This window comes from Heptranchias perlo, chromosome 37 (genome assembly GCF_035084215.1).
Source record: "Heptranchias perlo isolate sHepPer1 chromosome 37, sHepPer1.hap1, whole genome shotgun sequence".
Lineage (NCBI taxonomy): Eukaryota > Metazoa > Chordata > Chondrichthyes > Hexanchiformes > Hexanchidae > Heptranchias > Heptranchias perlo.
The window spans coordinates 8,498,507-8,514,863 of record NC_090361.1 but is presented as its reverse complement, the minus strand read 5'-3'; the positions used below and the strand labels follow the sequence as shown (position 1 = coordinate 8,514,863).

General features: G+C 44.1%; 1 protein-coding gene across 1 annotated transcript in view; it reads right to left on the bottom strand.

Moving 5' to 3' along the window:
- Positions 1 to 582: 582 nt before the first annotated feature.
- Positions 583 to 16,357, bottom strand: part of LOC137304472 (zinc finger SWIM domain-containing protein 5-like) — a 71,829-nt gene continuing 56,054 nt past the window's right edge. The window contains exons 8-15 of the mRNA XM_067973078.1: positions 15,246 to 15,392; positions 14,592 to 14,729; positions 12,774 to 13,034; positions 10,254 to 10,389; positions 7,624 to 7,781; positions 5,551 to 5,714; positions 3,742 to 3,823; positions 583 to 2,864 (exon numbers count right to left, since the gene is read on the bottom strand). Coding sequence (XP_067829179.1) covers positions 2,002 to 2,864; positions 3,742 to 3,823; positions 5,551 to 5,714; positions 7,624 to 7,781; positions 10,254 to 10,389; positions 12,774 to 13,034; positions 14,592 to 14,729; positions 15,246 to 15,392 — 1,949 coding nt within the window. The 3' untranslated portion in view covers positions 583 to 2,001. The remainder of the gene's footprint in view (positions 2,865 to 3,741; positions 3,824 to 5,550; positions 5,715 to 7,623; positions 7,782 to 10,253; positions 10,390 to 12,773; positions 13,035 to 14,591; positions 14,730 to 15,245; positions 15,393 to 16,357) is intronic.

Sequence of the window (16,357 nt, the reverse complement as noted above, 5' to 3'; positions counted from 1 at the left end):
TTCAAGTACTGTATTACACATATTCCATAAATTAAGGTTCTTTTAAACTTTTTTTTCATATTAATTTGACAAATAAAATACTATTTACAAACGTTTCCTTCTTCTTCCCTGAGAATGGGCTCAGTCACAGCACACACAGGTTTACAAAAAAAAACACGCCTGATCAGAATGGCTTATTGTTTTTTTTCTTTTTTTTTAAATTCAAGTTTGGCAGGAGTTTGTTGGCGAGCGAGAAGGGGAGAGAGAGAGAGCGAGCGTTGGAAGGAGGTATATGACAGAGAAGATTTTGGTATAGTCAGTAACTTGTCGTAATCCGCTGGGGTCTCCAGGTCGTCTGCGGTTTTTTTTTTGGTCGATGTCTCTGTGCATTTGAGCCGGGTTTAAGCCAGGAAAGTTTTGGGGGAGGGAGGGAGGGAGGGAGGGAGGGGGGGGCGCATTTGAGAATACCACATAGGGAATTTGATTCCCTGCACATGTCGTCTCAGGCCTGCAGAACAGAATATCAAGCTACTTTCCACATGCATTTTAACTACCACACAGTGTTTTGAAAGACAGTATTCCTTTTAACAGGCTTGTTGTGAGAAACAAATCTACAGAATTTTTTTTTTTTTTTTTAAACATTTTTCGACTGCTCCGTACATTTTCTGAAGTGTGTTCCAGAGACCCTGTGCTGCAATAACAGAATCCTTAACCAACGTAAACAGGGAAAAACAAACCCTGCAATAAAGTCTCATCTGTGAATAACATTTGCTGGTTTGTGATGGGACCACTGTAGCATTTCAATTACTGATCACACTTTCGGGGTTTAAGACGTACAATGTACCCCTTTTTGGGGGAAAAGGGTGGTTAGAAAGGGGTGCTTATAGGGAAGAGGAGGAGGCTCGCTCAATGACGAGCCCATACACAGTCAGAATCTTATGGGGGGAGGGTTACTATCGGACATTTGTAAATGTATCCAAACTGTTAATGCTATGAAAAAAAAATATTCAAGCAAAATCCAAAATGGGTTGAATTTTGAGAAAATTAAAAAGTAAAAATACTGATAATTGACTGAAATCCAAGGGGAGAAATTGCAGGGTGTGGGAATGGAGCACTTCCATTTTTGGCACTAAGTGTCAGCGGCACATTCTCAGGTCAGATACACGCAGGAGAGGGGCGCAGAGTAAAGCTCCCGGCTCTGCTCTTGCACACCACAACTTCGGAAGAGCGCCTTCCACTGAACCAGTGCGAATTTGACACCCTTCCCCAGTAGTGGCCATTCGGACACGCTCCCGAGAGTGGGTTTGTCAACTCGGCATCAAAATCGGTGCTAAAACGTGGGCAGTTTTTCTGCTGTGGCCCACGAGGGGCGGGACTGACCAAACTCATTTCACAAAAGGACCTCTCCATAAACATCCCACCAAAGCCAAGATGCAAACAGGACTCTTCCAAATGACAGTCCACCACTAGACCTTCTGATTAAAGGATAGGTTGAAGTACTCCATCTTAAATCATTTAACCATTTGGCATCCAAACGGAGAACATACTTACAAAGTTCATGGATCACCCCTCCCCATCCCACTAAAATATTACAGGTATACCACCTCTAAACAGGTACTGCAATCGAACACCTTCTATCAGTATACAATCGCTTCACAAATAACTGTAACAAAGCATACAACTAACACTCAGGTCCGTGAAATGACTGAAGGCCCTCAGCCAGGGTGACCCCACTCGTTGTAAGTAGCAGTCTGACCCCTAACCACTGGCGTTCCAGATTCTTAACACCAGCACCTTTCAACCCCTGGCAAGATCCTGAGGCCAGTTTAAGCTCTACCCTCGGCAGATCCGCAGACCAAAATAGGGCAAGATCCTGGGAGGTCAGCTAGTAGTTTCTATATATGGCTGCATCAATACTGTGCACATGGAATGACTTTGTAGATTTGTGCCTCGTTCTTGCTTTTACAAAGAAAGGACTTCACTGCAACATAGGAAGACTTGGGACAGGCGGAGTCCTGAATTTCAGCCAAAACGTTCTCGAACCAGCATCATGAGCTTTTTCTTGCCCTTGTAAGTCTGTTTGAGGTTGTCTATAAACTGTGTAAACTGTATGTGCCCATCCTGAGCCATCAGGAAAGTCTCCCGGGCTTTGCTGAGGAATTCTATGAACTCCCCGTAATGGCGGGGGCTGATGTGAGTCAAGCGCGAGTGCGTGGTGCTGATGTAAGCATCGATGGTCGCGTTAAGCAGCTGGCAAAGGGGAGCCTTTTCCGTCGACATGAGCTTCCCGGAATTCCTCCGGCCAGGAACGCCTGCCAGGCCAGGGGCAGACATGGTCCACCTCCGCAGAATGTCAGACAGCACAGGAGCGCACTGCACGCTCTTGATGACCAGCGGGACTATTGCGGCCAACTCGTTCTTCCCCAACGAGTGGCTCAGGGAGCAGGCCCACAGGACGTCGTTGATGGCTGGGTGAGTGTCCTGGTTGTAGGCGACGTTCAGATGGGACAGAGCGAGGCTGGCCATTTTGTAGGCCCGGATCGGGAACCCCCTGTGCTCCATGTACCTAGCGATGGTGAACAAGTGCGAGTAGCTCATCCCTGTGGAAGCTGAGTCCAGGACAATCTGGTACGCAGTTTCAAAGGCTACGTGGTTCTTTTCACACAGCGTCAGGGCTGACAGTGCGCAGTTCTGAGGGTCCTTCATTGTGCACTGGAGTGCAAGTGTCCGGGCACAACTGTCCAGCTCCTCGCGTTGGGTGTAGTCGAGATTCAGGCGCAAAATGGTGGCGTGAGATGTTACCGTGGCAGCTACTATTGTAGTCGCTTCAGTTGGAGTGAAGAGGGAATACCAGTTCTGCATTATATTCATCAAGGCACAAACACCTGAAGATACAAGAGACAGATTTCTTAATAAGCACTGGAGGAGAGTGTAAAGTTTGGGATTCCTGCTAAAATATAGGCAGGTTCCATAAGTAAAAAACTTGCATTTATATAGTGCCTTTAATGACCTCAGGACATCCCAATGCACTTTTCAAAAGTACTTCATTGGCTGTAGCGTAGTCACTGTTGTAATGCAAAAATCACGGCAGCCAATTTTTGCGTTCAGCAAGGTCCAACAAACAGCAATGAAATAAATCATCTGTTTTGGTGTTGGTTGAGGGATAAATGTTGGCCAGAACACAGAACGCCCCTGCTCTTTGAATAGTTCCATGGGATCTGTTACATCCACCTGAGGGGGCAGAAGTCTCATCCGAAAGACAGCACCTCGAACAGTACAGCACTCCCTCAGTACTGCACTGAAGCATCAGCCTAGATCACGTGCTCAATTCTCTTATGTGGGACTTGAACCCACAACCTTCTGACTGAGGTGAGTGTGCTACCGCTGAGCCACAGCTAACACTGGTTTAGAGCCAACATCTGTCTCAGAGGCAGAACGATAAAGTCCCAGGCTTGATCTGGTTGACCTCAGCTGGGGCAGTGTTACGAATGTTACAATTCAATTCAGCATCCCTTGGTTAGGGAAGGGAGAGTCAAGGTCTCCTGCTCCAGATTGGTGCTGGATGCGCACAAGAGTGGATGCCGAGCAAGACAATCAGTGTCAAACATGAAGCACACATGATTGAACAGCATGCCCATAAACACCACGGTCACATAAATGGCCATTGTGCAAAGCACTGGCTGTGGATTTGCACCCCAGTAAGGGAGTGAATGCTTTCAGGATAGGGTAGAGAGCACATATGCATACACACTTGCAACTTACCAACTTCTGTAGCGCAGCTCACCAGCCAACGGACCATCTCACGGCGACGCCAGTTCATAGTGGACAGTGTCATTCTCATCACCTGCAGGTAAGAAGCACATCCAACAGTCAAACTACAACACAGATGCAAGTTCAGAGAATGTAAACTTAAAAGCAGACCTCTAAAAATGGAATTGCCAGGGGCTTTATACAATGTCATTGAACAATGCCAGCCTGTTGAAATGCTGTGCACATTGACTGTGGCCCTCTGTGCAACATGGCCTGGAAATCCTCATTACAAAGGACAGCATGATAATGCATGCCTGCTCCGATACACAAAGTGAGACGCAGGCTCACCTTACATGAGGAGCTCCTATTTTCAGTTGTACCATCTGCAGTAATAGTTGAACAGAGGCAGTACACTGAACCCACCACCTCCCCCTAAAACTCCAGGGATGGAAGGAGCACAGCACACAAACTGTACAATGAACAACTTAACAGATAGCTCATTCAATTCCCCAGCGAACCACTACACAGCCAAGTCATTTCTCCAACTTCTCTTGGGAAAGGGTGTGTGGCATGGATGCTTATAATATCTAGCAATGTGCATCTGACAGGAGATGTGAGCAGGTTTTAATAGAAGTAATTTCTTTGGAATTAATCAAATACAGCATAAGATTCCCCCCTTACAATCTACAGGTTTAAAACCCACACAACCATTATTTCTTGAATTGCCTCAAGGTCACTCCAACTCTTGACGTTGGTGGTGTCCGATGGGTCTAAGATTCTCAATTACAGCAAAACATGTAAGAGGTTACAAGTTGAAGTTCTGAAACTGGCCACCACACATGAAGCAACTTGGTTTGTGCAACAAGCTCCAAGCCAGTGCTACAAGCAGTCTCAAAACTCCTCTTATGGAGACGGCAGGATTAGAGCAGGATGGTAACTGTGGACAAGTGCTGGCGTTGAGTTAGAGGGGCTCATAGGCAGCTACAGGAAACAGACTTACAGCACCAGTCTCAACATCTCCAGCCCTTCAAATTGAACACTGGACAGCAGGCCGTACTTCCTGTTTTCATAGCTTCATAAATTCAGAGTGAAAATATGGCTCATCACTGAAGGTTAGACTACAGTCTCAATTCATCCATGCCTTAGTTACCTCTAGACTCGACTATTCAAATGTCATCCCGGCCGGCCTCCCACCTTGCACCCTCTAAACTTGAGCTTATCCAAAACTCTGCTGCCTCTATCCCAACTCTCACCAAGTCCCATTCACTGATCTACCTTGGCTGGATTTTAAAATTCTCATCTTTCTTTTCAAATCCATCCATGGCCTCATCCCTCCCCATCTCTAATCTCCTCCAGCCCTAAAACACTCCAGGATCTCTGTGCTCTTCAAATTCTGGCCTTTTGCGCATCCGATTTTCTTCGCTCCACCACTGGCAGCCGTGCCTTCAGTTGTCCAGGCCCCAAGCTCTGGAACTCCCTCCCGAAAACCCTCCGCCTCTCTCTCCTTTAAGACGCTACGTTAAAATTTACCTCTTTAAACCAAGCTTTTGGTCACCTGTCCTAATATCTCATGTGGCCCGGTGTCAAAGTTTGTGAAGCATCTTTGAATGTTTTACTACTTTAATGGCACTATATAAATGCAAGTTGCTGTTAGTATTTTACATGTTCCCATCATCCTCCTAAGATTCCTCATTATGCATGAGGTCACACAGTAGAATTTTAAAAAGCGACGAAATAAAAAGGACATCCAAATTCAAATGATGCTGAATTTATCGTGAACTGTCGCAGACATCATTAAACCCAACAGTTAAATGCACCTACCTGTAGTCCTAGCTCCAGAGATACATTGAGGAGTGTAATGTCAGGTGCACAGTTGGGAGGTGTAGCTGTTTTGCAAGCATCCTGTGCTAACTTGTAGATGAGTGATGGAGAGTGAATGTTCTGCTGGATGGATTCCAACACCACTCGCAGCCACTTTGGGTCGCCTGCAATAAGAGGAAGCATTGATTGATCGATCAAAGCAGCGGGGTGTCCAAAGTGCAGCCTCGGGTCCATCACCCGCAGCTCCATGTTTTGCGTAGAATATTTTTTTGATATATAAATGACCTGATTGGATCCATAGTAAGGAACTAAGTGGCTCATTAGGACAAAAGTTTGAACACCCTGCCCAAGAGGCAAAACCAGTACTGTACTCTTACAAGGGGAGGGTTTTCTCAAGATAAATCAGGACAAATATTTCCACTTGTCTGTGAGCAATGGAGTGTAAGATCACCAAAAGAACAATGGGAGATTAGGAGAATTTTTTTTTAAATTCAGGAGGATTACCATCACAAGGAATTCCCTACTAGAAACAGTGCTGGAAGCAGAATCTATAATGGCTTTTAAAAATGGAAGTGGATACATATTTGAAGGAAAAAGTTTTTAAAAAGGGTATGAGGAAAGGGACGGAGTGAACAGCTTACTGAACCAGCAGAGATGCGATGGGCTGAATGGTCTCCATCTGTGCGACAATGTACTGGAATTATCAGAACAGTGCATGGATCACAACATGAAGGGACACTGGCTCATCGCCACACTCCTTTGATGATTGATGAGAGGCACCGAGGAAAAAAAAAGATACTTCCCCCATAGGGGAAGCCAACTGCATCTTGAAGGGATATAGCTTGAGTGGCATTTGGCAGAGTCCTGGAACAAGTTTCCACCTGCCCTCTTGAATGCAAAAAAAGGTGTACGGTGCAAGTAGATAGTGGTTAAAAAGTAATCAATCACTTTTCCCAAAAATATATAATGCTGTAACCCCCTCCCTCATTTGCCATGGATTTAAAAACTGAGGGTCACTTAACTCCAAACAATGCTGCAGAATTAAACAACTCAATAAAAGACCTGAAAATGTAAAAAAAAAAGCAACTCATTTCCTATTTTAATATAGACTTGAGAATATGAAAGTGGCAGAAACTGAGGTGGAAGCAGAACACATCACTGCTGACATTTTCACAAGCACATTTTTCGGGAAACCATTAATTTCAGTAACTGTGTTGTGAAAGCAAGTCCAGTAAAGCAGGGGTCTTGAGGGAGAATACTTGGTTGGGAAACATTGGGAAGGGGAATTAATACATCAGGAGAGGATTGCAGAATAAGTGTTTGAAATAAATTCCTACAAACTCATAGCTACCAGGCTTACAGAACTATATGGTGCAATCTAGTTTAGCTATTACTGTAGGGCCCCCTCCACATTTTTACGTGGTCACTGCTTTTAAAATAAACACGAATTATTTTTGTGCAGTAATACCCAGGCACCTGTTGATGGCACTATGAATATTTTTGAGTGGTTCGGAAACAGTAAAAAAAAGACAGCTGGGTCCTGAAGTCTGCCCACAAGCATCAAGGTCCAAAATGGCTCCATTGCAAATAGAAGCCAATGTCAAGAGCAACAGTTCTGGCATCAAGAGATGCATTCCTGTATTGCCACAGCTATCAGTTTAAATTCAACAAACGTAGGGACCTCGGTGACTGTAGGAATTCATTTCCAAGAAGTTAATTTGTAGAATGAGTTGGCCCAGTTTGGACTAAGCATGCCAAAGCTTCACATTAAAAATCTGTTCTTAAAAAAAAAAACTAAACCCACTAGAAATGCACAGATCAGTCATATCTCACAGCAGGCTAATATTTCAGGTAGGTCTCTACAACAGAACAGTTTAACAAAAAAAGACATCCCTCTTTTGCATGTTGACTCGCCTACTGTCTATTTCCAGTCTTTTATTCCATATTTCCAGCATTTGCAGTTACATTTTAAATCTCTCCTAATCATGCGGCAAACAGATTTCACCATCTTTAGTACCTACAGGGAACTTGTAACGTACAACCGTGCTTTAACGCGATCTGTGTCATTTGTACCTTTTGCAGCTGTTAACATGGTGGATGCCAGCTCGCACTGCTGAGTTTCAAGGTGCCCGAGGATGAACCAACGCGGGTAGCGGCTTGGATCCACTAATGCAACAAGGTGTGGGTGAGAGCCATCACCAGCTGGTGCCATCGATTCCAGCACTGGCAGCCTGGAAAGGAGAAAAAAAATGAACGAAGGGGCAATCATTTCGAACACAAAATTCAATGTCCAACCAACTGACCAATACAAAATTACAGCAAGGCCATTTAGATGAGGAAGCACATTTTACACGCAGTGTAATGAAAATCTGGAACTCACTACTCCACAAGGCTGGATGCTGGGGGTCAATTGAAATTTTGAAGACCACGAGCGATAGGCTTTTGTTGGATAGGGGCATAAAGGGATATGGAGTACAGGCTGATAAATGGAGTGGAGGTACAGATCATCCATGTATTTGAATGGCAGAAGAGGCAAGCAGACACACCCAACCACCTCCCCAGCATAGGTAACCTCCCCATCCACCTCCCGATCACAACTGTGGCACACTCGGGATAGTTATCCCCTCCCTGCACGAATGCAAGGAGTCCCCTGGATGCTCTCGATCACTGCCTATTTGAGATCTGAACGGGCAGCGACCCAGGAACACGTGCTCCTCCTCGGTCTCCAATGGTTACCAAAAAGGATTTTTGCCAATTCCCATTCTGCACCCCTTCCTGTCTCCTCTTCTCCCCTCATCCCTTGTTTCTCCACCCCCCCCCCCCCCCTCCCCACCACCTCCAAAAAAAAGGCACGGACATACGCTGAGGCACGCAGTTTCATTTCACTGAATAGCATCTTGCCCCTGGCAGACTGTTAGACCATGGGGGACATCAAAATTATTTCCAATCATGCCCTACCAGCACATATTCCAGCAGGGATCACTGGATAGCAATCTAGAGCAGGAACTCGAAGATATTTCCCATTCTCTTCCCAGCCTCAAGCCTAAGAGCACAAAAGTCCACTGTAACCCAACCACTGGTCCCCTGGAATAATTTAAAGATTTGCATTTACATAGCACCTTCCACGATCTCAGGAAGTCCCAATGCACTTTACAGTCAATTAAGTACTTTTGAAGTGGAGTCACTGTTGCAATGTAGGAAATGTGGCGGCCAATTTGCACACAGCAAGGTACCACAAACAGCAATGAGGAACTACCACATAATCTGTTTTAGTGATGTTGGTTGAGAGATAAATATTGGCCAGGACACCGGGGAGAACTCCCCTGCCCTTCTTTGAATAGTGCCATGGGATCTTTTACATCCACTTGAGGGGGCAGATGGCGCCTTGGTTTAATGTCTCATCTGAAAGGCAGCACCTCCAACAGTGCAGCACTCCTTCAGTCCTGTATTGTAGTGACAGCCTAGATTATATGCTCAAGTCTCTGGGGGGCAGGAGGCTCGAACCCACAACCTTCTGACTCAGAAGCGAGAGTCAGTGGTGGCTCAATGGTAGCACTCTGAGTCAGTCAGTTATGGGCTCAAGTTGTGAATAACTCTCAAACTGCAGTAACACAAGCACATTAAAAACCTGTTCGTCTGCAATTTTTCATATTGCCAATAGTTTGTCTAGAATGTTTATCCTATTTAATGAAGTTACAGCTATTCCCCTCTCCTTTCTGCCTTCACTTTAAATCAACAGGTAGTCAAGCTGACAGTCACCATCATCTCACCAAGAGCACTTAAACACAGCAACCCGAAAAGTGTAATGGTGAATCATTGTTCGGCTTTCACACGAGAACTCCACCGACCAGAGCACAGATCAGTGGAAGAAAAGCATACTTGGGGGCAGCTCTCTGGAACAATGCGCGGTTTACAGAGGGAAGCCTCTTGGACTAATTAGCTGGGTCTGTGGTTAGTGCCGTTAAGTCACAAAACTACTGAAGTTGCTCAGGCAGCCGAGCGAGGGAACCCACACAAAGATAAGCAGACGGGTGACGTCCCATTAGAGAAGTTTCCCTCATCTCATCAGCCGCCAGCTTTCAGCCCACATTCTTTGATACGACGGCGCAAGTTCACCGCGATGGATGTCAAACTGGGTCATGCGGGGCCCTTTAAGCATGTCACACTCTGGTCTCCGAAATGTCACTCGAAATCTGCAGCCGTCAGAATGCCCAGAGAGTTGGAGAGAGACCAATGCTGCCTGCACTAGAGGTGACTCACTGGTCATCAACGTACATTGTGTATTTCCTGCTCTTTAAAAACAGCGCACTCTGCAATTGGTAACCTAATGCAGAGACCTAGTTTTCTTTTTATATTGATCAGCACCAGTGGGATTACATAGTGCAGCAAGAATTTTGTTCAAATTCCCCCACCTTTAAGAAATATTTGTTGCGCTCATGAAATACACAAAACCCACGCTGCAATGTTCTTTCCACCTTCATTTACGTTAATCATGTAGACGACATGAATCAGGACAAAGATTTCTAGGTTGAAGTCTTTGTAACACCATTTTCGGAGATTCCTTGCATAACTTTATATCAGTTTTTTTTTTTAAAGTTTGCCTTTGGAAGGTTAAAATAAAACAGTGCACTTTCCACTTCGTGGACAACAGTTGTTGCATGTGTAACTAGTTCAAAAATGTCTTCCTCAAATATTTCACCCACCTCATTGCTCTCAAAGAAACTTTGTAAGCCAGGTCAGGGTCATGGAGCAGGAGAGCTTTAAACAGGTATCTTGCAAAAGTGTGCATGGGAACACTTTCCCTATGGACTACCTCTCCCAGACCACTGAATGGACCACCTGAAGAAATAAGAGTCATATTTTAGTGTCCCAGTTTCTCTGAAGATAAGGATTCCTTGAACAGGCAGATTCTCACATTTTAAAAAGACTGATACTTGTCAGTGTGCTTGCCTAATAATTTGCATGAAACTGAACTTTGCAGATCAAGGCAGGTCCCCAATTCAATCCCTGGCCCCTGCAAGTTTGATCTCAGCCAGGATGGCAATAAGGCATAATTAGCCTCAGCATTTTTAGGCTGGGGAGGGGAGGGAAAGAAGGAAAGCTGGGACTTCCACTCCTCGTTGCTGTCCATTGCCCCCCCCGCCAGGAAGTGCACATGGCTGTCACGAGGACAGGCATAGACTCAGCCAACATCCTCCATAGTCAAACATCTTGTGGACTGGGCTCACATATAAAGACTGACAGTTTAGACCAAGCTGGGCTGCCTGCATCTGCAGAATAATGTCTAGTAGGAGTCAGCACCTTCTGGAGAGGAGGGGGAGCAGGAAATAATTTGGTTCATCTGTACCTAATGACAATGAGCTGTTGGCTACTAATAGCACTGAGGGCCCAGTAACTGCAATGGTCAGATGCCTTTTAGGCGGCGGCAACTTTCTGCTAACCTCTGACCTAGCCGGAGCGCTTCAGCAGATCAGTTTAGAAGTTCAGAATAGATCTCCATTTACAGAGGTCCCTTGGGGACATTTTGCAATATTTGGCAACACCAGCCAAGTTGCTGCAGTTTTTTTTCCCCCTTGACCAAACAGCAGAAACTAAAACAACACAGGTCCTGCCTTATAACTCCTGCAATGCAGAGTTTAGAGAACGAAGGCGCAGTCACCAGTTACCACATTGAGTGACTCTTTTTCTGAAGAGAACTTTATAAAATGTAGACCAGCATGTAGTGAGCACACTACCACACATAGACATACAAAAATAGGGTAGAGGTCAGACCATGATTATATTTATGTCTCGCAAACTGACGTTAATCCCAAGTAATCTAAATAAATTGGGTCACATCATGAAACAGGAGTGTGTGTGTTCAAACTGTAGTTTAACCTTTATCTCGCCAAACAACCACGCTTTCTGCACTGCGCGAATGTCAGTGTGGTTAGCAAATAAAGGTTAACTTCAGTGGGTTTTTTGTTGTGCAATGGAAATTTTGAGATCAATCAGAGACTCCGTTCCTCCTGCAACATTGATCCGTGTTGCGCACACACGATTATAACCCTCCTTTCCGAGTTGGTGATGCTATACTCCTGTGGTCTAAATCTCCAACCTGGACAGCAGTGTGCAAAACAAGTTACTAATGCTGGACTTCCAGCAAACTACACAAGCTGCTTCAAGTTTGAACTAGACATAGTTACAGGTAGGATTCTGAAAAATAATACCCATGAAATGGTTCCTGAAATTAACTATTTTCAAAATGTTTTGCGACAAGGAGGTACAAAAAAAATTTGATCTGATAAGGACAAGTTGTTTCTTTCCAACAGGGGGAGTTAATTCTTCAGTGTTGAAGATGTATTTGTTCAACATTGACTAACTGTTCCAGGTTGAGAAAATATATGTTTCTAGCCACATGAGTTTCAATGACTGTTAGAGCAAAAGACTTGAGAGAAACATTAAATCAAAGGCCGTGCTCAATTTTGAATGCTTATGACTATACAAAAACACAGAAATGGCGGCAAGGAAAAGACAGGCTGGTCCAGTGAGCCTGCCCCTCAGTCATGATGCCTTTAGCATCATGATTCCCAACAACCTCTCCTGGGAGAAGCAAAAAAGAGATAAAAAGCCACAGCCAATTTAGGGAGAGAAACAAAATCTGAAAATCATCTCCAACCCCCTAAAGCGATTAGGACTTTTAGGCCACAAAAAACAATCCAATTGTAGGCATGTGGGAAGAGGAGATTTTGTACAAGCCAATACAGCTTTTTAAACTAGTAATACCCGCAGCTCAGCTGTTTCAGGCAATGAGCAGCTCGGAGCAGAAGGGTCCCTGTTTCAATTCTCCCACCTGTGCCGAGATTGCTCTCAGTCACTGCAGTAATAATGGCCTCAATGTCCCTAGGTTAGGGAGATGGAAGAGAGGCCGGGGTCCTACACTAGATCACCATTCACAGGCCGCTACTGGAAATGCAGGGGTGCACGCATCGAGCAAGGCCAGCCTTGGCTGCAGTGCCAATCCCTCCTCTCTCTACACCCCCCCACCCCCCCATATCAGCAGTCAAACAGCCTGTTCGCATAGCCTAGGGCTCATACACACAGAACAGACTAGATGAGATAGTGAAGGATAATACTCTGGAAACTACTTTAGCGAGGAATCAAAACCTTCAGTAAAAGGGCAATGGAGGGAGAGCAAACAAAAAAAAAAAGCGTTTTCTTTTTTAAAAAAAAGCCATCTTTACCTTCCAGTAACAAGACTGCCTGCTTACGCAAAACCTGAACGAGCCGCTCATCAAATTCCATTTGCGATAGCATCGATATAAGCTGTTCTTCATTCCGACAGACCTTGTCCTGAGCATAGAGTCCTTCTGGCATTAACCTCTGCTGCCCTAATCCTAATAGTGCCACCTCAAGTGCCAGGGCATAGTAGGACTCCCCTGTGTTGCTGCTGCCAGGAACTGGAAAGTGCTGATAGACTGGCTTCCGAATATCATTTATTGAATCTGAAAATAAAGAAAACATCCAATTACCTGATCTATTTACAGGCAGGAAGTTTTAAAATCAGAAAATATATATTGTTGGAGGGAGAAAGCAAAGAGGAGAAATGAAAGAACACAAGCATTGATAACTGTCAGATGATTGTGGTTTTCACACAAAAATGGATGGAATGGAATCCCAACACTGGTAAAAATCCTGGAGCAAAAAAAAACACACCAACTCGTTCAGTCACCATTAATCAGTGGCCCAGAGAATGATTCATTGCTTGAGACAAGTTTAGGGATTTAACACTTCGATTCTACGTATCAAAGAGCATCAACTGAGTTAACAGAAGCTGTTTTGGACTTTCCCTACTGAAAATTTAAAGCACAGTGTAAGCATCAATTACACTGTGTTGGCTTATCTGGGTTTTCAATAAGAAATATGTCACAACAGGTCAGCTCCACTTGAGAATCAATACTTCATTTATGCCCATTGCACTCCCCCATTAAGTGAATTCTAATCAGCTGCTGTTACAAGCACTTTTTCCTCTGTACAATAGAAAGATTGAAGGGGGGTGGAAAACAGCTTGGTTACAAGACTTTGGCTATTTTAGCACATCAAATTATAGAAGATGACAAAAAAAACAGTACATGTTCCAAAATCATTTCCATTACAAATTAATAAGTACACACAGAACTGCAACAGAAAATCCTCACCAGCACAATACTAAATTGCTTTTGGTGAATGGAATGGTTATTGGAAGAGTAAGCAGGATTGGATTACACTGGATCATTCCCAAAGGCACCATTATTGTAAAATCTGGTATACTTGCTACAGTTGTGACCATGTGGCCCCCACCCCAATAAAGCAATCCAATATTCATTAGAATGATGTTCTGTACTGTTATCATTCATTAGATTTTTTATATGCTGGGGTGAGTGCCATTTGTAATTTAGCTTTTGGTTTATTAATGTTCAACCAGTGACACCAGTTGACATGATAGCGCTGATATCATGAATCAGCTTGATCAAATGATTTGACATCATTGTATAGCGTGTATCAAAATAAGACTTGGATAATCTTAACTCAAAACTTCATTCAATTTAATTCTGATATGTGATACAGTGCCACTCATCTTTCATTCTGTAGGTCTTTGATAGCCTTAATAAAAATGCTGCAACTTCTCTACCAGTGTAACAGCTATTTTCCTTAACAGCAACATTTATTTCTGGCCAATTTCCCCTTCCATCTCTTATTGGGTATAATTTGATTAGTCCCAGCAAGCCTCCTAGGACCTTACCGAGGTGGTCAACCTCCATGCAGGAGCCTGGTGGAATAATGCTGGCTGGCTATTCAACTGTGGAGACCCAGGGCTGTCCTTTCCCAATGTCCACTGATGCACACTTTCCAGCATAGCTCCATCATGAGCAGGAACATCAATCAGTTTCCTCCAACTTGTCCCAGAGCCAGGGCCAATTGTGGCATCACAATTGCTGCCTTGGCTATAAAGCAGGTAACTGCACAGACTAGGAACTGAAGCCACCTGTAAGCAGATTCTTTGAAAAGATTGGAGCATTTACCAGTGAATAACGCAGAGCTCTCGTCCTCCATTTTACAAGCTTCTAGCAAGGTTCTGCACAAACACCCAATAGGATCCAGAGGATGTCCTACCCAACCTTCCTGATTTGCAATGGTCGTTGCACCTTTTTGTAACAATTCTGAAAAATAAGGGGAGGCGTTAATATACATCCTCATTCTTGATACGCAACCTCGTGACCAGTCCCTAATGTTTGTTAAAGGTATACTACATTCCCAAACCTCATTCATAGAACTCTAACCCCCAGATAGAGAGATATTGGGTTTAAAAAGAGAAAACTTCTATTTACAGTCTATTTCCACTTATACAGCTTCTTATCACATCTCTCACACACCTCAAAGTATTTTATATACAATCAACAGCTTTAACAGTTCAGCCTTTCCCCAAAGCCATCATCTTCCTTCAAGAAAAATTTGAAGAGTTGGGACCACCAGGAACCTAGCACACGTGGGTTTGGTGAACTGCCAATTGTGAAACTAGAAACTTTTCCCCCACTATGTAGGTTGGCGTTAGTTCAAAAGTCACCAAGATCTAAAAGAAGAAACTCTACATGATAATTTTTCCACCATCCCGGCGAGATATTTGCCACTCGAGTCCACTGTCGCTCCCTCCCCTCCAAGTAGCATGCGGCCCTTACCTTTCTTTTGCTGCTTGTAAGTTTCCAATTGACGCCTTTTCTGCAATCGGAGAGTATTGACGATTGCAACGGCCAAACGAAGAGCTTCCCTGGGGTACCCATGTGATCTCAATGCATCCACTCTGGCACAAGCAGTTGGTACATGCTCTGTAAAATTAGAGATTTTCAGCAGTGGGAATAAAATCAATTTTTAAAAGTCTACTTGCCATTGGAAATTGGCTGCTAAAATTTACTTTTACAAAAGCCAGTTTTCTAGTCACATTTCAGAGTATGTTTGTACAAGGGTTGAGGGGGTGGGGGGAGAAGGGGAACAAGGAAAGCAAGATGCTGCATCTTGAAACATTTGACATGAAAAAGTAAATTAAATAAGTTTTAGTAAAGCAATGGAAGCTTCCCACAGCCACTTACTTCCGGATACAGAAGACAGCTGGGATCTGGAATGTCTCCCATAGCCAAAACGTCTGTTCTCATCATGCTTATATAAACAGAACCAAAATATATTTTAAAAAAGGGGCAATGACTGTACCCAATTGAGATGAAGCACGGCACCATCAGAGTGGGAGGCAGGTTAAACCCTCCCCCCTCTTGCACTCCATTAAACTCCGCTTTGGGCACAATGAGCTGCAGTGGCCAGGCACTTCCTTCCCCGTGATGAGGTGGGGAGGGTAGGCAGGGAGTTCATCGGGCTGCTAATATGTATTTCCTGGCATCCGAGCAAGAGGCATTAGCCGTGACACTCTGCTCATGTGAGGAGAATCCGGGGAGCCGGGGGCGGGAAAGAAAAAAAACGTAAAGTAGCCAGGAAACAAAACCACACACAGTAACTTTACATTAAATTCAATGCTTTTTTTTTGGCAAACAAAACGCTTCACTTTTGCTGTACATGCCTCAGCCCATATTAAAATGGCAGCTTGAGTATCTAATAAGATTTAGTAGCTTACAATGTGCACTAAAGGTTATCGATATGAACAAGTACTCAAGATTCATGAGACTGCCCCATGATACACAAGTTACCAGGAACACCAACATCATCCATACCAATAATATTTTTTTTAAATAGAAGGGTAACAGACATTCTACTGGGAAATTAATTTCCTTTAGCATGGTACGAC